This window comes from Colobus angolensis, unplaced genomic scaffold (assembly GCF_000951035.1).
Source record: "Colobus angolensis palliatus isolate OR3802 unplaced genomic scaffold, Cang.pa_1.0 Scaffold8, whole genome shotgun sequence".
NCBI classification, from domain to species: Eukaryota; Metazoa; Chordata; class Mammalia; order Primates; family Cercopithecidae; genus Colobus; species Colobus angolensis.
The window spans coordinates 2420507-2443743 of record NW_012121820.1 but is presented as its reverse complement, the minus strand read 5'-3'; the positions used below and the strand labels follow the sequence as shown (position 1 = coordinate 2443743).

Here is a 23237-nt window from a genome sequence, read left to right as displayed (position 1 = left end):
TAACAAGTATAGAATTTATGGTGGGTAGGTATATGTCCAAAGTGCAATTAGGCCAACTCAAAATGTTGCATTCATAAAACATGGAATAATCAGAGAAAAAGAAGCCTCAGGAACTAAAAATGATTGTAAAATTTCATCAAATGTTAGAAATGGCTTTTAAAAATATTAAGAGATATTCAACTTCACTTACAATGAGAAAATGCATATAAGAATCATAATATAACTAGGCGCCATGGCTCACATCTGTCATCCCAAAACTTTGAGAGGCAAAGACAGAAGGATTGCTTGAGGCCAGAAATTTGAGACCAGTCTGGGTAACATAGAAAGATCTCATCTCTACTAAAAATTTAAAAAATTAGCTGGCCTGGTGGCACACACTTGTAGTCCCAGCTATGGGGGAAATGGAGGAGGAAGGCTTGCTTGAGCCCAGGAGTTCGAGCTTGCAGTGAGCCGTGATCGCACCACTGTACTCCAACCTGGGTGACAGAGTGAGACCCTGTCTCAAAAAAATTTAAAAAAGGATCACAATATGATTTCAATTCTTAACTTACAAAAAGTTTTATAATATACAATATTTGCAAGGCTCTACTAGAGGCTTTTGGTGGGACTATAATTGGTGTATAATCTTTTTCGGGAATAAATTGTTACCAAACTTACCACATCTTTATCAAAACTTAAAATGTGCACAATTAATGCCAACTCTAAAATACATATGATGTCTATATCTGTATATATTAAGTGAATTTATGTACATGAATATTCATTGGAGTGTTGTTTATAACAGTAAAAGACTGGAAATAAACTAAATTTTCATAAGAGACTGATTAAATTATGATATATTCAGACAATCCATAAATAGCTATACAAAAATCAAAGTTGATCTATAGCTACTGACTGGGAAAAATCAAGTTAAAAGTGATAAAAGCAACTTACAGTATAGTCTGTGTGGCTGGTATCATTTTTATTTAAAAACACTTTTGGCTGAGCGCAGTCGCTCATGTCTATAATGCCAGCACTTTGGGAGGCCAAGGTGGGCGGATCACGAGGTCAGGAGTTCGAGACCAGCCTGGCCAGCATGGTGAAACCCCATCTCTACTAAAAATACAAAACTAAACTGGGCATGTGGCGGGTGCCTGTAATCCCAGCTACCCAGGAGGCTGAGGCAGGAGAATCGTTTGAACCCAGGAGGCAGGGGTTTCAGTGAGCCAAGATCTCGTCATTGCACTCCACCCTAGGTGACAGGGTGGGACTCCATCTCAAGAAAAACAAACAAACAAAAAAACACACTTTTTATGCTGTATGCTACGACTGGGAGAGGGACTAGAAGATTAGACAGAAAGGGTCCAAAGTGAGAAGATGACTTATTATATTCACTTTTATACTGCCTGATTTTTTTCCATGCACACATATTACCTATTAAAAATAAATATTTTAGTACAGAAATTTTGATGAAGGACATCAAAAAATAAAAATCAAATACATTTCCAAAAAGTTAGAATTTTTTTTAAAGATGTGAAAAGCTGAGATAAGACAGGTTAAACCTACAAAGTCCAGTATCTGACTTGAACATGAATTTTAGAGAGATTTTAAAAAAGAGGGAAGGACCAGGTGCGGTGGCTCACGCCTGTAATCCTAGCACTTTGGGAGGCTGAAGAGGGCAGAACACTTGAGGTGAGGAGTTCGAGACCAGACTGGCCAACATGGTGAAATCCTGGCTTTACTAAAAATACAAAAATTAGCCAGAAATCACTTCAACTGGGAGGTGGAGGTTGCAGTGAGCCGAGATTGTGCCACTGCACTCCAGTCTGGGCAACAGAGCAAGACTCTATCTCAAAATAAATAAATAAGTAATAAAAATAAATTTAAAAAGAGGGAAGAAATGCACAAGGAAATATTAAATAACACAAAAAACTGCCCACAGTTGAAGAACAAATATTTACTAATAAGCAATCCATCAATGAAAAAATATCACTCACACTAACACATCACCATATTTCAGAATTCTAAAGACAAACCCAAGATTCTAAAATCTTCCACAGAGAAAAAGAAAAAAAAACCGTACAGAGCAATGATAATCAGATGGCATCAGAATTTCCTCTAACAACACTAATAATAATATTATTAGACAATAATGGAATATCTTCAAAACTCTCAGGAATACTGATTCTCAATCAGAAACTCATAACTAGCCTACCTATCATTCAAATGTAGACTTACAAGACATACAAGACAAATACATACAAAATACATACAAATATAGACAAGTAAGGACTAATACTTTCTTCAAAAGCTACATGAGAATGTGAGAATGTGCTACACAACAACTGAGGAAATAACCCAAAAATGGCTTTAAAGAATATCAGACAACAGTGGAAGCCACCCAAGAAAATAGTGAAGAGGAATCCCAGATGACACAGCTATGTGATAGCCCTACAAAGCAACTGATGGTGTCAATGAGAGTAGTCCCAAGACTACACATACAACTTTCAAAAATTAGGCTAAAATAATAAAAAAAAAATGAAGTACTGATCCATGCCACAACTAGAATGAACCTTGAAAATATACTAAGTAAAACAATGCAAACACAAAAGACCATATGTCATATGATACAATTTGTATGAAATGTCCAGAATAGCCAAATTCCGTAGAAACACAAAGTAGGCCGGTTTTGCTAGGGGCTGAGAAATGAAGAGTGACTGCTAATGGGCACATGGCTTCTGCTTGGGGTGCTGAAAAGGTTCTGGTATTAAATAATGGTGATGGTTGCACAATTTTGTGAATACACTAAAATCAACTAATCGTACAAGTTAGAAGACTGAATTTTGTGGCATATGAATGCTATCTCAATAAAGCTTTATTTTTAAAAGTGAAGCTAAAGTAAAGGAAAAACACAAAAAGCTAAGAAATGCCATTAAATTCCAAGAAAAACAAAAACTTACATGAGAAAGTAGATCACGCTATACTTCTTGCCAAGTGGTTGTCAGGGACTGGGAGTTGGGGCACAGACTGACCACCAGGTAAACTAGGGAACTTGAGTTGAGAGAGATGTAATTGAATTGCTCTATATCATAAAGCTTAAAAAAATAATAAAATAAAATAAAACCTCCTGTGACACTGGAGTGGATTTTTGTAGTTGAAGTTGACTCTTAAGGAATCAACTATGGATTATTTAGCAAAGTTTGATGCCCAATTAATTGACAGTATCTAGTGATTTACTTTGTTAAACTCTCCCTGTGCCTAAGTATATTACTGGGAGGGTCTGATTTTTTTTTAAAGCTTTTCAATACTCTTAATTGAAGTACAATATATCTACTGCAAATTACAAGTACACATACTGCTTTCTCTGTAGATTCTGATACTCTGTCATCCTAACAGATTTTGGGGAGGGAGTAAAATAGGTCCAAAAGGTAGAAATGAAAAAGTTTCCAAAATCCTCCCTAGTCAGGTCTTCATAGAGTAGTTTCATTAGCTGATTTAAAGTAAATTCTCAAAACAATAAATATACTAAAAGAAAATTTAAAACATATACATATTTCCAGGTCACTTCTCCCATTTAGATTATCTACCCCCAACTTAGCTCCAATAATGTTACAAGATTTACCTAGATGTCTTCTGATCTAGAAATTACTAATATTTTAAAACAATTAAGATACATAGTAAAAATTTAAGAGACGGAGAGTTCTGCCTTCTCATTATTTTTATTGAACCCAACTAATCCCTGCTCTTTGGCTTCCTTTTGTGTACTTCCTACAAAGAATATTCTTAAGTAAACTTGTCATCCTGGGGGAAAATAAGTAGATATAAAAATACAGATAATACAAGTAAGAAGAGAAAAAAAAGAAACAGAACTGAATGAAGGGTGTGGGAAGTAGTATCTTTAATTTACAAAGGGAAAGCTAAGTGTTACTGCCTATATTTGAAGGAACAAAAAGACATATATTACACAGAAAAACTAAAAATGATCATTTAAATATAATAAAAGAATATAGCAAGGGAACAGGTGCAAGTAGACAGAAGGAGATAATCATCTGAGCAGACATCAATAAATAATGAATCAAAAAAGTGGTATACATTTACATTAAGAACCAAGAAAATGAAACACTTGGATATAAATCTAACAAACTATGTACAAAAGCTATATGAGCAAAACCATAAAACTATGATAAAAGAAATCACATAACTAAATAAATAGAAAGATATTCTATGTTCATGGATAGAAAGACTCAATATTGTCAAGATTCCTCTCAATGTGACCTACAGATGCAACACAATTCAAATCAAAACACCTGCAAGTTACTTTGTAGTAACGTGTAGTAACACAACAAACTGGTTCTAAAGTTACACGGAAAAGCAAAAGGCCTATAAATATCAACACAAAATTGAAACAGCAGAACTAACTAAAAGGATTGGCATTATACTTCAAGACCTATTATAAAGCTACAGTAATCAAGACAGCATGACAATGGCAAAAGAATAAATAGATCAACAGAACAGAACTGAGCACTCAGAAATATACCCACATATAGTTAATTGGTCTTTGACAAAGGAGCAAAGACAGTATGATGAGGAAAGGTAGTCCCTTCAACCAGATGATGAAACAACTGGATATCCACATGCAAAAAAAGAGACAGATCTAAATATGAAATGCAAAACTATCAAACTAAAAAGATAAAATAGGAGAAAATCCAAATGACTTTGGGTATGGTGATGACTTTTTGGATACAACACCAAAGGCACAATCCATGAAAGAAATTATTGATAGTAAGATTAAAATTTTTAAATTTAAAGTTTCCTACTCTGTGAAAGACATAATCCATGAAAAAAATAACTGATAGCAAAGGCCTCATTAAAATTAAAAATTTCTAGTCTGTGAAACACACTGTGAAGAGAATGAAAAGAAATGCCATAGGCTGGGAGAAAACATTTGCAGAAGACATATCTGATAATGGATTGTTATCTAAAATATACAAAGAACTCTTAAAACTCAACAAGAACACAACCCAATTAAAAAGTGGACCAAAGACTAACAGATATATCATCAAAAAAGATACACAGATGGCAAGCAAGCACATGAAGAGATGCTCAACATCATATGTCATTAGGGAACTGCAAATTAAAACAATGAGATACCACTACACACCTATTCAAATGCCAAAAAACACTATCACCACCAAACACTGACAAGGATGTGGAGCAACAGGAACTCTCATTCACTACTGGTGGGAAAGGCAAAATTGGTACAGGCATTTTGGAAGACAGTTAAGCAGTTTCTTACAAAATTAAACATAATTTAACCATCATCCATTCATCTACTCTGTATGACAATGATAGATACATTTCACCATGCATATGTCTAATTCCATAGAATATGAATTTCATGCATTTGTCTAATCCCACAGAATATAAATTTCTTACAAAATTAAACACAGTTTAACCATCATCCATTGATTTACTCTGTATATGACAATGATACATTGATCAATACATTGATACACTGATAGATACAATTGATACATTGACCAATAAACTGATAGATACAATTGATCTATCAATACATTGATAGATACATTGATAGATATATCAAAGATAGATGTATCTATCAATGTATCGATATCAATAAATATAGATATCGATACATTGATATCTATCACAGATAGATATGACTGTATAGATATATGTATCTATCAATAATTGATACATTGATAGATGATACATAGATGATACACTGATACATTGATAGATACAACTTACAGAATTGATACACTGATCAATACATTGATACACTGTATACATGTACAGTGTACATGTCATCTATCAATGACATATGATAGATACATTTCATCATGCATTTGTCTAATCTCATAGAAAATAAACACCGACAGGGAACAGTAAAGTAAACTATATTTGGGAGATAATCCAGTACCAATGCAGACTCATTAATTATAACAAATGTACTCCTCTGCTGACAGACACTGATGGGACAGGAGTACTCTATGTGTGTGGGGTAGGCTTGACATTAATCACTGCAAATTTTAATTCTCCTAACAAACAACTAATTTTTTTTTCCTTTTAATTCTGTACTTTCTGCTCAATTTTGTGGTGAACCTAAAATTACTCTCAAAACTAAATGTAAAAAAAGAAAAAAAGACTTTTTTCCAAAATAATGGTATATTATTTAGAAATATAAAAGGTTCAATGAAGGTAAAGGTTTATATAAACCACCAGAACAGGTGAGAATTTAGAAGGATTGTCTCTCAGGAGAAAACATTTAAAAAGGGATGAGACAAATAATATTTGTTCTCATTATAAGCCTCTGTGCAATCTGATTTTGTCCCTAAACCATGTGCATACATATATGACCACTTAAAATTCAGCACCAATGACTACCAGAAGATATTCAAATGTAATATAATCTGGATTATGTCTGAAAAGAAATTACTCTGTAAAGAAATAAGTTATGTGTCAGAAAAAATTAAAAAGAAAAAAATCGATTTTTCGTTGGGAGAATTAAAATGTGCAGTTATTAACTGCACATTTTGAAGTTATATCACTTCATTCATATTTTGCTACACATGTATTAATAACAGCAAACAAAATTAACAGCAGCATTCAGTAACAATCTTGGTTTTTTACCAGAAAAAATTCTCTGAAGGCACCAGACATCAATTTTCAAACTAAAAAGCTATTGTGAACTTAATACATAATACTGTTTTGGTATCTGAAAATACTACAATCTTTGATTCACTGATTCAATCGATGCCTTAAATGCCTAATTCATTCAGAAAGCTATGCTAGATGTTTACCTTGCAACACCTAAAACTTAAAACGCTGACTCGCTGTAGTCACCCCCCAACCCCTCCCCTACCTTACGGCTAGATTCAGAGAAGCATTTTAGCATCAACATGCAGGGCTGTAGAAAGGCACTTTCCCAACAGCTAGGCCCTTTGTTGCCAACCACGGGTCTCTCCTGTACCTTCACTCTCTTCCAACAACTTGGAGACTCCATAAAGAAACCATTTATGATTCTTTAGGTTCTTGAACCATCTACTCACTGTTACCACCAAATGTTTTCAGTACTCACATTTCCACAGCAGAACATCTAACCCAGTACTATTAATCTATGGGTCCAATAAATGTGCATTTTATATAATGTTATTACATTTTAGAAATGCTATAAACTGAATTTTATAAATAAGATTCTCAGTTTCACTCTCAAATATTTCCAAAATGTATTTTACAGAAATATTTCTAATAATTATATTTTTTATATCTCAATAAACAGAGAACCCTAAAAATAATCAAACCTTTAGTCCTCTAACATTTGAGTCTTTGCTACATCAATGTAGCTTCTTCATTCCTAATATATATATTCCACAAATCCTCTGCTCAACCTAATGTGCTTGTGATTCTCCAAATACATTATTCATACCTAAGAAGTCCCTATCCAGTTCTTTTCTGCCTCTTTAATGATTTAGCCAGTGCTAATCCGTTCAACTCCAAATGACTGTGGCATTTATCAAATGTTCCTCTCATCGGGGTATCTTTCTGTCTATCCAACTCTACGCTCTTCAAGAGTCACACCTTTCTGTGTTCAGGGTCTACTCCACTGTACACACATAGTATATTCACAATATGTTTTTGAGGATGACCTGAATTAAAAAAGAAATTATTATACTAAGAAGGAATAATCTAGGGACTACTGAGATACAAAGCCCATCGTCCCTAAACAGCCCCAGAATACTCAGCATTTATAACTAATTAATCTACTAGTTACTTAAACAATCTCAGGTGTTATTTCTCAGTGCTTCAGCTTCCAGTAGCCCCTTTCTACTACAAATGTCAGTAAGACACCCACTTGTTACAATGTGCCAACTACAAAAGAGCCATTACACTTGCAGTGAAATATGCCTTAGTACAATACTGTTTCCACATAGGACTAGATGCTGAGAAACAAACAAAATGCTTTAAGCACATTGAACAGGTTAGACCCTTACTAATTTACTCTGTAAAGAAATATTTGAGTCTACCATGTGCCAGGCTAACCTAAATATCACGGATGCAGCAGCAGTGAGCAAGCCAAATGCTGCCACAAGAGCCCTTGTTTTCATGGAGCTTTCATTCTAGTTTTATTGGGAAAGTATGAGCAAGAGAGATAACAGATAATATGAAGAGTAGTGAAAAGTGTTACGACAAAAAACAGGCCGGGTGTGGTGGCTTTTGCCTGTAATCCCAGCACTTCAGGAGGACAAGGCAGGAGCGTTGCTTGAGCCCAGAATTCAAGGCCAGCCTGGGCACCATAGCAGGACTTCATCTCTACAAATAATTTTTTTTTTTTTTTTTTTTTTTTTTGAGACGGAGTCTTGCTCTGTCGCCCGGGCTGGAGTGCAGTGGCTGGATCTCAGCTCACTGCAAGCTCCGCCTCCCGAGTTTACGCCATTCTCCTGCCTCAGCCTCCCGAGTAGCTGGGACTACAGGCGCCCGCCACCTCACCCGGCTATTTTTTTGTATTTTTTAGTAGAGACGGGGTTTCACCGTGTTAGCCAGGATGGTCTCGATCTCCTGACCTCGTGATCCGCCCGTCTCAGCCTCCCAAAGTGCTGGGATTACAGGCTTGAGCCACCGCGCCCGGCCTCTACAAATAATTTTAAAAATTAGTCAGGCAGTCAGGAATGGTGGCACACACCTGTGGCCCCAGATACTCGAGAGTCTGAGATGGGAGAATTGCTCAAGCCTGGGCAGTTGAGGCTATACTGAGCCATGATTGCGTCACTGCCCTCCAGGCTGGGTGACAGAGTGCGAATCCCATCTCAAAAAAAAAAAAAAAAAAAAAAAAAAGAAAAGTAAATAAATAACACATGAAAAAAGGACAGAGAATGAGAGGGGAGCTATTTTCAGGTGGGTGGTCAAAGGTACTCTATAGGGTAGTCAGGGGGGCCATTTCTAAAGAAACAAAACTTGAAGCAGATGAAAGCTTGAAGGAGTTCAGAATGTGAGCCACGCAAATATCTAAAGGCAGACTGCAGAAGGAAAGAAGGCAAGGCCCTAGACACAGCATGGACTGGCATGCTCCACATTAGCAGGACCATCAGTGAGGGTTAGCGGATGACATCAGATAATCCCCTGTACCCGACAAGTCACAGTACACAAATAGATACACACTCCCTGAAAAAGGCAGTGAAAGCAATTAATTTTGAAAATCTCACCTTTATCAATCTATACCTTATGAAAAAAACTAAAAATGTTTTCTTAGATTAAATTATAATTGACAAATCTGCAAATCAGGGCCAGGCTAAAAATTAAACAGTCCTCAATAAGTTCACAGGTTCATAAGAAAGACCACAGAAACGGATCCCAGAGAAAGAGGCTGTATTTCGGGTCTGAGGCCAATAGAAAAAGGCCTACCCTGAGCAGACCTGCCCAGAGTGGTGGCACTAGTGAGAAGGGGTGGGGCCTGTGCTTAACACTGACATCATCATGTACAGCTAACAGCCACAGATTTGCTGAAAAATGACAGTAACAAAAACAGATACAAAGACAAGGGGAAAAAAATCTAATTTGAGTCCCCAAAATAACTTCCATTTCTTAACAAAACGGCATCACAAGTAGCCGTGAAAATACAAGGATGGGTCTATACAGCATCACTGCTTCTGCGGCTACGGCCCCGCCCGACTCCACCACTCGGTTGGTTCCCACAAGTCTCATTCAGCCCTTATAGTAACACCACGAGAATCCAGACAGTGTCACAAATTCCAAGCGCTGGGCTTTTACCTGTGGCTTACCTACCCACATTCTTTCTGTTAGAACACTCCATATTAGTGTCTTGAGGAAAACACCTTTATCTTTATTACTTTCCTGTTTATTTCACTGAGACACAGAAAAGGTATAAAAATCAAAGGCAAGGTTTTGCTTTTGACAGATTTATTTAAATTCTAGTGGGATAGATCCAAAATACACTGAAAAATGTCAAGCCCATGCAGAACTTAATCTTTATTTTATTTTATTTTATTTTTATTTATTTATTTATTTATTTTTTTGAGACGGAGTCTCGCTCTGTTGCCCAGGCTGGAGTGCAGTGGCGCAATTTCGGCTCACTGCAAGCTCCGCCTCCCGGGTTTACGCCATTTTCCTGCCTCAGCCTCCCGAGTAGCTGGGACTACAGGCGCCCGCCATCTCGCCCGGCTAGTTTTTTGTATTTTTTTAGTAGAGACGGGGTTTCACCGTGTAGACCAGGATGGTCTCGATCTCCTGACCTCGTGATCCACCCGTCTCGGCCTCCCAAAGTGCTGGGATTACAGGCTTGAGCCACCGCGCCCGACCAGTCTTTATTTTAAATTATATAAATGCTGAGAGCTATGGAGTTAAGGAAGGAGTCCTGAAAGGAACAATTTTAATGAAGATTAGTACCTCCGTGAATTAATATTTTATCAAGAAATCCAAAGTGTCTGAGAAACAGTAGCCAATAACTACTTAAAAGTCAATCTTCATTACAAATGAACTCCTACAAAGATCACTGTAATGAACTTCTGGGAGTTTATTTCAACTACTGCCACTGATCCTATTCTCTTTATAATGAGGTATCATTTACATTTTAGTTTACAGATCTCTAAATAAATATATAGCATACATATACATATGTATGTATATGTGTTCATGGTAACCCCTTTGCTCGCAATATTAACAGAATGATTTTAAAAGTCTCATAAGAAACATTTACGCTAGTTTTGAATTACCCCCAGTGGCCATTAAAATTAGTTTTATCTTGTTATTCAACTGCTAATGCAGCACAGGATGAATTACCAATGTGAAATGTGAAACGTTTATAGCACTTCTGATGATGTTCAGGTGTGAGAGCATTCCTGGTTTGCATATATTCCTATTTCCTCTCAAATTATACATTGATCCATAATATTGCACTACAGGTAGAGGAAATGAAACATTTAAAGAGTAGTTTGGTTTCACATGGAAACCGTTACCAAGACAAACCTTCTTGTAGGATGGAGTTCCAAGAACATTAAATCATCAGAAATTGTTTCAGCAGCTGGTTAAAGCTCAGTGTACATAATAGGAGACAACTGGCTAGCTGTGCATTTTCAGTTAATTTAAAAGGTATAAACACATTAAAACACTGAAATGTTTGATATATTACAACACAATCGGCTTGCTCCTCAAGGGTGTTTAAATGGCTACTCTATTCATTGTGTTTGGAGCCAATTTACTATCTAAAGGTATTTACTGTTTCCATCCCCCTGAATGTCACCAAAACATTTTATCAATAAAGGCAACAACAACAAAAGAGTGTACGCATTTAGGATATGTACTAAATTCCTGGTATTGTGTTATCAAAAAAAATATTTAGGGCCGAGCGTGGTGGCTCACGCTTATAATCCCAGCACTTTGGGAGGCCGAGGCAGGCAGATCACATGAGGTCAGGAGTTTGAGACCAGCCTGGCCAACATGGTGAAACCCCATCTTTACTAAAAATACAAAAATTAGCTGTGAGTGGTGGTGCTTGCCTGTAATCCCAGCTACTTGGGAGGCTGAGGCAGAACAATTGCTTCAACCCAGGAGGCAGAGGTTGCAGTGAGCTGAGATCGCACCACTACACTCTAGCCTGGGCAACAGAGTAAGACTCCATCTCAAAAAAAAATTGAAAAAAAGAAAGAAAAATTAGAGGTGGTGCTACTTGTAAAATTACATCAGGAACACATGAAGCACTCCACATACCATGACAAAGAAACAGCACACAGTATATGTGTTTCCCTTCCCTGATCTGACCACATGTAAAAGAAACCTAACCACAGTGGCCTAAGCAAGATAGGTATCTATTTTTCTCATGTAAGAGGAAACCCAAAGATATGGGATCCAGGGCCAATGTAATAGTTTCATAATATCCCATGCTCCCAGGACACTATTCTTTGCATGCAATGCTCATTAACATAGTTTCAAGACAGCCTAAGCATTGCCTCCACATTCCAGGAAGGAAGGGAGAGCAACGAGCAAAAGGCTGGAGTGGATATGCTCTGCAAGTTCATGATTTCTGCTCACATATACTTGACCCAAACTATGTCACATGGTCACACAGAACCACCAAAGTGTCTGAAAAACAAATCTGGGCACACAGCACCACTCTGTTGGAATGGAATGGGAGAAAAGATGGCATGCATGTGTCTGCTGCAGGAGCTCCGGTGGGAAACTGTCCCGTTTCCTTCCCTAGGCGATGACTCTTCAGTTGTCTCAGCCCTAATTTCCCGGGTGCATACCATGAGACCATATCACGACGGGGGTTGGTGGTTCTCACTTCGAAGACTATATTAAAATTCTAGATGTTGCATTCATGTACAACAGCAGCCTGCAGCCTATTTTCTCACAAATACCTATCTTTCCTTTTGGCGCCACAGACAAATAGCACATTTCCAATTATATCCCCATGTAGACTGAGATTCTGTCATGAGAAACAGTAAAATCTACTTTTTTATTTCAAAAATAATTCCTTTTATATATGCATTTTCAACAGGAGATGTAAACTCTTTCTAGAGAGGTAAGTAAAAATCTTCATAGATACAATAATAATGGTTTGTGGTCCTCCAAAGGGCTGTAAGACATAAACAGATATTCAGTGTGCCTGGGGACTCAAATTTCATTAAGTGGGGGAGGCAATTATGAAAGAAATGTCAAACAAGGCTTCTCAGGGAGAAAATATTTTTTAAAATTTTTTTATTTTTATTTTTTATTTTTTTTGTGACGTAGTCTCACTCTGTAGCCCATGCAGGAGTGCAGTGGCGCAATCTCAACTCACTGCAACCTCCACCTCCCCGACCTTGGTTCAAGCGATTCTCCTGCATCAGCCTCCCGAGTAGCTGGGATTACAGGCGTGTGCCACCATGCCCAGCTAATTTTTATATTTTTTAGTAGAGATGGGGTTTCACCATATTGGCCAGGCTGGTCTTGAAGTCCTGACCTCATGATCCGCCCACCTCGGCCTCCCAAAGTGCTGGGATTACAAGTGTGAGCCACTGCGTCCGGTCAAATTTTGTGTTTTTTAAAGTAAAGACAGGGTCTCACTATATTGCCCAGGCTGGTCTCCAACTCCTGCATCCAAGCAATACACTTGCCTCAGGCTCCCAAAGTGCTGGGATTACAGGTGTGAGACACTGCACCTGGCCAATAATTTTTTTTAAAGGTTGAGAATCACTGCTTTAAAAGTAACAAATGAGGCCAGGCACTGTGGCTAATACCTGTAATCTAGTCACTTTGGGAGGCTGAGGTCAGAGGATCACTTGAGGCTGGGAGTTCGAGACCATCCTGGCCAACACAGCGAGGCCCTGTCTCTATTTTAAATTTTAAAAAGTAACAAACGAGATGAACATTTTGAATCATATAGGAATTGCATTGAGCTGCAGTGACAGAAGCCCAGTTACAGCAGCATTAACTAATAAGGGTCTACTTCTGTCACATGAGAAGTCCAGGATGAAAAAAGGTGGTGCTGGTAGTTGTTGACTTTGGTTTAGCAGCTCAATGACATCAAAACAGAATTTTCTGTGAGTCTCTCGGTTCATGGTGCCAAGAAGGCTGTGCAACTCAAAAGATTGTCCACATTTCATACAGCAGGAGAAAGGGCTGTCAAGAGAAAAAAGATATGCCTCCTAGCTGACTCAAGCAGTTCCTTTTAGAGAGCTTTACTCAGAGGTCTCATTGGAGGACCTTCCTCTACATCTCACTGACTATGCCTACCGTCAAAGGCGGCTGGAAATGAAAATCTGGCTTCACCAAAAGAGGCTGGAAACACAATCAAGAAGTCAGGAAGATAAGGAGAACTCAACTCACTGTGTCTACCACAATATGAAGTAGATTCAAATTGCTTCTCTCTTAAAATGTTGTTTCCAAAGATCTTATATAAGCTCTCTTAATACAGAGATTAATTCCGTGCCTACCATATTCTTAAGATAGTTTCACTATTTCCCCCTTAACAATGTAACATTTTTGTTTTGACGATGAATAGCCAGTCTAAATATTAGGCAGAAAGAAAAGAACTCTGGATATAGAATCCTTAAAAGGCACACATATAAGTACTACACCAGGACCCACAAACTCCGTAACATGATCAATGATGATCTGCCACACACAAAGAAGATAAAACAAATCCTGGCCTAGCCAGAACTTACAAGAGTGGAATATCAGTGATTAACTGCATCAAACAGCACAGTAATTCTTCCAAAAGATCTTCCGAGTCAGAACCTGGTAAGACACATAAAAAGATTTTTTTTTTTTAACAAAGTACACAGTAGAATACAGTTGTTTAGAGTTACATTTTCATTCCTAATGAGAATATGAACAGTTATCATTATATAAACTCAGACATTAATGTTCACCTCTGATTAAAATCCAAACCATGAACAGGTTAGCATCTATCATAATCTTCATCTAGTATAGGACCTTTCAACACCTCTATAGTAATATAGCTTTTAAAGCTTGAAGGTACTTAATGCTCCTGTATGCCAGTAGTTGTCAGATTTCTTATACTGCACTGTGTTTCTTTCAATGTGTTTCTTTCAATGAAATCTTACATTAAAGCCAAATATATGAAACAGATAAAAATCAAGCTGCTCTCACTGCTTTGTTTGAAGCAGGGGTAGAGGACTTTTATCCCTCCCTCCCTAACAAATATCTGGCTTTACCCTCGATTTCTTGATGGGCCTCAAGGTACCTTTTATGAACCTCTGGAGCTCCACAGATCATAGACCGAACCCCATTAAAGAGGCCAACCTCCTCTTTACAGACAATGAGTCAAAGGTAAAAGGGCTTTCCAAAGTCAAAGAATAAATAAGTGGCAAAGGCAGAACACAAATTACCAATCCAATGGAAATATTCCCCTATCCCAGGTCACAAGTAAGTGACCTCCAAATTCCCAAAGTCAGTCAGTATCTTATGTGACTTCTGCTCTTGGACATTACTGACACCTACTCCTTCAGGAAATTCCTTCTTTTCTCAGTTCCTATAATACCTTATTTTTAACAAACTTCTTTTTCTATTTCTTCCCAGTGTGTTTCCTCAAAATACCTTTCAACTATTGGCATGTTCCCCAGAGTTCCACCATTGTTGTGCTTTTTTGTTCATTATCTCATCACCATAGTTCAGCTAAACAAGTTTACTAAATTAAAACTCACTCCTGGGCCAGGTGTGGTGGCTCACACCTATAATCCCAGCACTTTGTGAGGCCAAGGCAGGCAGATCATCTGAGGTCAGGAGCTCGAGACCAGCCTGGCCAACATAGTGAAACCTCACCTCTACTAAAAATATAAAAATTAGTCCAGCATGGTGGCGCACGCCTGTGGTCCCAGCTACTCGGGAGGCTGAGGCAGGAGAATTGCTTGAACCCAGGAGGAAGAGGTTGCAATGAACTGAGGTTGCGCCACAGCACTCCAGCCTGGGCAACAAAGCGAGACTGTGTCTCAAGAAAAGAAAAAGAAAGAAAACTCCTGGACTCCTTTAACCTTCATGACTAGTTAGTATTTAGTTCCAATTTTACTCCTCTGCAATCCAAACTCCAGATTACAATCAGAGAGAGCTAACTAAAATCTATCCTTTCACTCTCCTGGCTTAGGTCTTTTCAATTACTTTAAGCTGATTAATATATACCACAAAAATTCCATGCTCCAAAGTACAGCATGCCAGACTCTTGGAGATATAGTTCCCTTATCCCTTTCTACCTTTATCTCCCTCCGGTACTGCAGTGTATATTCCAGCAATGCCAAGCTTTCGGCTACATGCCATTTCACACCTCAGTAACATTCCCTCTGCCTGGAATAGCCTCCAACAATAAAAATCTAATTTTTAAAAAGCCCATCTGTATCCATCTGAACCATCCTAAGTTTCATCTCCTCCATGAAACCCACTCCCTTGCCTCACCCTGAATAATCTATAAAGTATCTATGCCTTGTTCATGCCTCTTGCATTGCATATGTTGGTTACATTATGCCATCATTTTTTGTCTACAAGCAGGCAGGCCCCTACTGGACTCCATCCGAGCTTGCACATAATATGTACTCAATACAATTAGCTGAACTGAGCCCAGGTATCTCAGAAAAAATCCAGCAGGTAATTGCAAAGCATCAAAGCACTTGGAGTCTCAAAAAAAGTTTAGCAATTTCTTTTCTAGGCCACAATATCACCTAGCATTCAGAAATTATAAAGAAATTTCATCCTGCTTTGCCACAAAAAGAACTGGCATAGTAACCCCACGAGAGGTAAGTACAAATCTTGAAAAGAATATTAAATCATGCTGAATACACCAATCAATGCTAAAAAGGATACACAGCAAGACTCAAGTTCAACAACCAAATTAAATCTCACTCCAAGAAGCATCGGGCTTGGCTCTATTGTTAGTGAAAAAAATAAAATAAGAGAGTAAGTCACACTTGTCTCTGGGACTGCATGGTTAGTTACCAGATCTAACTAAAATCCCTCTCATTGCCAAGGCTGCCCAACATAACTCAAGTTAACAACCTACTCCGACAAGTTGATTTGTTGGTATATAATATATACTCAATATATGTTTGCTAAACAGTCACTCCTTAACTCATCCTACAGGATGTAGTGTCCCAGGCTCAAGAAAGAACACTTAAAATCACTCAGTGATTCCCTAAGGAACATTTCAGACCAAATGCCAGTTTAATAACATCCCTGTTCAGCCAAGCAGCCAGCATAGTTTTTTAATTATGGAAGGTGAGAGACTAAGCATTCAGGAACCACAGATGGTGCCTGATTTGATTTTTTAACTTCCAGGGGTATAAAAACACCTAATTTTTACATATTAAAATGATGACAAGGATTCTCTATTCAACTCCATGTGCCACTGAAATCACGACCTCAGCCAAATTTACATTTGGGTCAATTAAGGAGTATACACACAGCTTTGTTATCAATCTAATAAAATAATGAAGATGATAAATATATTTCATACAAGTAAAATATATTATTTCAAGGCCAAAGCTCTAACAAAAGACAATAAGCAATATTCAGCTGAAATATCTTAAGACTTCCATTCACTAAAAAAAATTCCTCAGAATTGTAAATTCTTGCTTCTCAGCTAATATAGAAGTAAATAATTGTATTTTAAGTGAAGAGTGACAAGATTTGACTGCTTACTAGGTTTGACATCAAGCAAGCCATTCATATTGCATTATTTCCCAACTAGCACTTATATCACCTTAGCTTTCTTATAAGGCCAAATATCTTCCTTAGTTCCAAAAAATAAATATAAACTCACCTACAAAAACTATAGTAACACATTCAAGCATTTCATACAGTAAAGAGAATCTTAAAAGTTCTTGAAATTTGCAGGTCAATGACAAAATAAACTGAGGTTCTTTGAGCAAAGGTCTTTGCAAAGATTCAGTGTGTTTACTGTATTGTGAAGTTTTATAACTTAGAGAGAACATTTTTATTCTAAGTTTTATAACTTAGAGAGAACATTTCTCTCCTAAGAGTTCTCTCTCAATACTGGGCACAGTGGCACATGCTATAGTCCCAGCTACTCAGGAGGTTGAGGCAGGAGGATCTCTTGAGCCCAGGAGTTAGAGGCCAGCTTGGGCAACATAGCAAGACCCTGACTGTTAAAACAAACAAACAAACCAGAGTTCTCCCTTAAAGAGTTTTAAATTACCACAATAGCTCCAGACAAATATTTTAATATTTTAAGTCTTAGTTTCTGTAAGATCACATTAACAGCATTTACCGAGTACTCTACCCTTGGACAGGCATTGTGATGAGCACTTTATATTCAATGCCATGTTAACGTTAACCCTGACAATAACTCTTGATGAATAGTCAATGATTATGATCATCGTTTTACAGATGAAGACATCAAGGCTCAGATAGGTTAGTTTAATTAGAGTAAGGGGCAGAATCCAGATTTGAACTCAAATCTATACTCTCAAGGGAAAAAATTAAAAGGAAAATATCCTTTAAATTATTTTTAAAGATATGTTTCTATACAAAGTTGGGGGAAAATATTCAACCAATTCATGTTTTACTGAACACTGTAAATACAAAACCCCGAGTACTACGGGCCCAGTTAGGAGGGAGACATCTGAAGTACTACGTATTAGTTTATACATCAAGATGACACACTATGTATTCATCAACACATACTAGAAGTTCTTGACTCCTTCAAAATCCAATGTACAAATAATCTAAAACAATGAATAAATACAAGCTATTATCATCCGTATTGTGCAGAACAAGGTCACTAAAATCCCAGCCCTATCCTTGGAACGCTCTCATTCTAAAGCCCCACTGCTCTAGTCCCTGTGAACTTCACCAAGGGAAGGAGTAGACAAGCGAGATGATATCTAGGGTCCCTTAAGGTTCTAATAATCTATACCCAAAATTAAGCTGCAGTCCCTGTTAGTTCATTTTACCCAGCATCCATTCAGCACCATGTGCTGAGATAGCACTCTCATTTTGTCCTTAGGGAGAGAAGCGGAGAACGGTACAATACTGTCCTAATCAAAGGCCTTCCATCACAGTAGGAGGGGAAGGGAAGACAGCGAAAAAATTGTTTTTAAAAAGCGCTCATTGATCATTAGAAAACAAAGCAACCAGAAAAATAAGACATATGGATTTAAATCAGAATATATATAGTCATTAAAAGAAATGTTAAAAGAGTTTTGTCTTTGTTTTCTTTGCATTCAGAAGGTTGAACTGCCAGTTTTTCAATGCTGCCCAAAATTACCCTGTGCCAATACAAGTACTAAAAACTTAATCGAATAGGGCTGTACTCCAAAAACAGGTTAACAGAGTACCTTAGAAGTTCAGAATAAAACTGACTTCCTTAAAATGGAAGACACATAATTATATTTATTAAAAACTTACATTCAGAAAATGAAAGACTCATGGTAGAGTCTAGGTTTTTGCCACTTTAATAGTGAAACTAACTTTGAAGTTATTCTAAAATATTCTAAAATATTAGATTCAAACTTCTAATTAGCAAAACCAAAATGTCTCTTGTAGGTTAATCATAAAGAGGAAAGGCAAAAGGACTCTTTTAAAAAGAAAAGTGATCTGCATTTCATTGCACTACAATATTTATAAGCTTGTGTCCTATGCCATTTAAATCAAATCAATAATAATTCTGGTTGACTGCTATTATTTTGATCAAACAGAAATGTTTCTAATTACCTAAAAGATAATATACTCTACCAGGTTTGATTATAAAATGTGCCTATTAGAAAAGTTTAATTGATTTTGTTCCACTAATAATATATGGGAAAGAAAGGGAGAGAAGAGACAGAAATATTACAAAACAATTACACCTATTATATGACCAAAGAACAGTTCAGGAATTCCTAGAGGCACTTTTGTTTTTCCACAGAGACCGATTACAAGTCATATATTACAAGTCAATATTTTTAAGGAATAAGTCCATGCTTTCTTTTTTCTCTGAGCCACATTTTTCCACATGGGTTTGTTTATTGCTTTGCTTACCTATAAGGTTAAATTATTAAATTTGCTATTTAAACAAACAAAGCAAAAACCACCCATCCACATACTATACAAATTTGGGTTTACCTCCCAAGCTACCGCCTGCCCTGGTCTCTAGGGCCCAGTTTCAGCACAGAAAGGAGAGCAGGGAACCTGCTGCCGTGGCAGCCAAAGCACCTGAGCCATCTGGAAAAACAAAGCTAGCTTCACAGGACTCACTGCCACCGAGTTTGGCAAAACAAATATGCCACAGGTTTTTAGGGTGATTCCAAAGAAAGAGTTTCAAAAATGTTTTAAGCCTGGGGAGAATGGAAAGGAAATTGCTTGTATTAGAGAGGGGGTAATTAACAAATTTTAAATATACTTCCACAAATTTCCTATCTTGTATCTTTTTTTTTTGTTTTGATCTCTCACAAGTCAGCCGTTGCCTTCACTGTTTGCAATCCTTGGCTCTCCACTGACCCATCAGCATGAGGCCAATGCTGACTGGAAGCGTGGTGTGCACAGGCAGAGCCTGCCAAACAGCGGTTCCCACTGGAGGGTTTTGGGCTGCTTCAATGGGGGCACTGAAATGTAAGCCATTTCCCCGTTTTGGTTCATTTTCTCTATAAGAGTATCACTAATCTGGCAGGAAAGGGAATAGGGTGGGTAAAATCCTGGTGCCAGCATTCTAGCAGCCAAGTCAAGACATCTTACTCTTCCATATGTGGCCTTTCCACTGAGCCCTGGTCTCAGTAGGCCACCCTCCTTCCTCAGTGCCTGAGAGTTCACTCAGGAGGCTGAGTTCAGCCCCTACGGATAACAGATCTCTAGTATTAAACTGGAAAGGGGGGTGGCCTCCTGACTGCATGGCAAGGGACAGAACCTTGGACAGAACTGCTTCCCCCTACCAAGCCGGAATGCCTTCAGAGACACCTGGCACTTCTAATTCCTAAGCCTTTCCAAGGTTCTGGAGTAAGAACCGGCTTTTTTTCTGGAGTTCACCAATGCTGAAGCCATTTAGCTTTCAGCTTTCACAGATCAGTGAAGCTCATCATTACTCCCTTTTCCAACTTTCAAAATGTTATTAACATTGTGTTTCCCTCTCTTCCTCAATCTAATAAATTCACGACTTTTTAAAAGTCCCTTTGCTGATATTTTATTGGAGTTCCAGGAGAAAGCAAACACGCATGTTTAATCCACTATGCTTGAGAGCAAGTCCCACAAAATAATTTTTTAAAAATAAATTTATATTGAACTGTTTTATGCCATGGAAGTGCCATTAAAGCCAGCCTTTTGCTTGGCCTTGTCGAGTCCCTGTCTCTTTCCTACTCTCCACAAAGCTGTACTCACGGGTTATACAGTGTCTTGGGCCTACGCACCTCACTCACCCCAGGTCTGGGCAGCTGATCTGCTGCCTCCCTCCCCTCAGTGCTCGCAGAGCTGCCCACTGCAGCACAGGTGGTAATCTCTTTGAAAACAGGACTAATGCTGGGCGCAGTGGCTCATGCCTACAATCCCAGCACTTTGGGAGGCCGAGGCGGGTGGACTACTTGAGGTCAGGAGTTCAAGACCAGCCTGGTCAGCATGGTGAAACCCCGTCTCTACTACAAACACATAAATCAGCTGGGCATGGTGGCCCACACCTATAATCCCAGCTACTTGGGGGGCTGAGGCAGGAGAATCGCTTGAACCTGGGAGGCGGAAGTTGCAATGAGCTGAGGTCACACCACTGCACTCCAGCCCAGGCAACAAGAGCGAAACTCCATCTCAGAAAAAAAAAAAAAAAAAAAAAAACCAGGACTAACTCCTTCTCTGGGCTCTTCATCCTAGCACCTCCTACTTCCCTACTTCCCTGGACCTTCCTTTCAGCTTTATTTCCCACCACCCCCACTTTGTTGCTTTTATCTTCAGCCTCTAAATCTCCAAAGTCTTCTTCCCTCATTTACAAAAAATATATTTGTAAAGAAACTATAGCCAGGTGCAGTGGCTCACACCTGTAATCCCAGCACTTTGGAAGGCCAAGGCAGGTGGATCTCTTGAGGTCAGGGTTTGGGACCAGCCTGGCCAACATGGTGAAACCCTGTCTCTACTAGAAATATAAAAATCAGCTGGACATGGTGGCATGCGCCTGTGATTCCCAGCTACTCAGGAGGCTAAGGCAGGAGAATCACTTGAACCCAGGAGGTGGAGGCTGCATCGAGCCAAAATCATGCCACTGCACTCCAGCCTGGGCAACAGAGCAAGACTCTGTCCCCAAAGAAAAAAAGAAAGAAAAGGAAAAAGACACTATCACTGCAGCATGGTGGAGTAGTTACTCCAATGAGCCCTCCTATACAAAACATCTAGTTCTTGGCTAAAATAACACTTTTTAGTGCATTGATGGGCTTCCAGAATGTAAAGCAAATTTCTAAGGACTCCAACCCTATAACCAAAAGAACCTACAAGCAAATAAATGGACTTTAATCCAGAGTAAAACACTGAGCAGTAAGCAAACTCTAAGGTATGTAACCCAGAAGACGAATGCCAGTTAGAATGAAGCCCACTACGGGGAGACTAAGCCTCAGTCAGTGGCAAGGAATGGGGCCTGAACCTGAGACTCCGCATTAAGTCAAGAATTGCTGCAGGAAGCTAACATGGCATCAGGTGTTACAGCCCCTGGGTCCCTTTAGAAGCAAATGCAAATCTCTCCCTTATTTGGAGCCTCAAATAAGATCAAACACGGCTAGGTGCAGTGGCTCATGCCTATAATCCCAGCGCTTTGGAAGGCCAAGGCAAGAGGATTGCTTGAGGCCAGGAATTCGAGACCAGCCTGGGCAACATGGTGAGACCCCATCTCTACCAAAAATAATCTTTAAAGATTAGCCAGGCTTGATGGTATGTGCCTGTAGCCCTAGCTATTCAGGAGGCCGAGGCTTCAGTGAGCTGTGACTATGCCACTGCACTCCAGCATGAGTGACAGAAACTCTGTCTCAAAAAAAATAAAAATAAAAATACAATCAATGTCATCAAATACATAAGGAAACAAGCCATAAGAAGTGTTTCCAAAAACAAACAACAGATTTAGGCCCTTAAGGACTTAAAATATTGGATTTATAAGACACAAAATGCAAAATAAATATCAGTATTACCTTGGCAAGAGGAAAGAAAAACTCACATTGAAGGCCAAAGGAAAATGGAAACAATTTTGTATTACTTCATAGTTTTGCCTAGGGCTGGCTTTGTCCCCTTTGACTGATTCTCAAAAGGCATGGACTAATGGAAAGAGCTATCCTCATATAATAATACAAATTCTCTCTAACAATCTGCTACCACATCATACCTAGCCTATGGGAAAATGTTCAAATACAAAATCCTCACAAATTTAGATTACAAACTAAGAGCTTACTGACACATTACTCTCATAAAGACTGCTTCACTGAAAATGCCAGCAATATCCATGTGATCACAGCAGTATTACAATGGATTGGAATAAAGAAAAAAACGCTGTGTGTGGAATAAGCCAACATACCTAAGATGCCTCAGTTGACTTCGCTCAATTGTTTGCAGATGGCCCTCCACTTTTGTAAATTCGATCTTCAAATAACCTGTACCACTGTATATTATTGACCCCAAACAGTCTTTCATATACCTATATCAGATATCATATATCAGCTGATAAATAGATGTCTTCAGCTACTGCGTGGTCATGCTCCATTTTTCCCCCTTTCAACAGTATCTGTGTAATCATTTAATTTTATTGCTCTTTTATCAACTGTAAAAAGAAATTGGTAGAA

General features: G+C 38.3%; 1 protein-coding gene across 1 annotated transcript in view; it reads right to left on the bottom strand.

The window, feature by feature from the left end:
• LOC105502367 (dymeclin-like) overlaps nt 1-23237 on the bottom strand; it is a 137945-nt gene that overhangs the window by 19402 nt on the left and 95306 nt on the right. The window contains exon 7 of the mRNA XM_011928812.1: nt 14163-14235. Within this exon, the coding sequence (XP_011784202.1) occupies nt 14163-14235 (73 nt within the window). The remainder of the gene's footprint in view (nt 1-14162; nt 14236-23237) is intronic.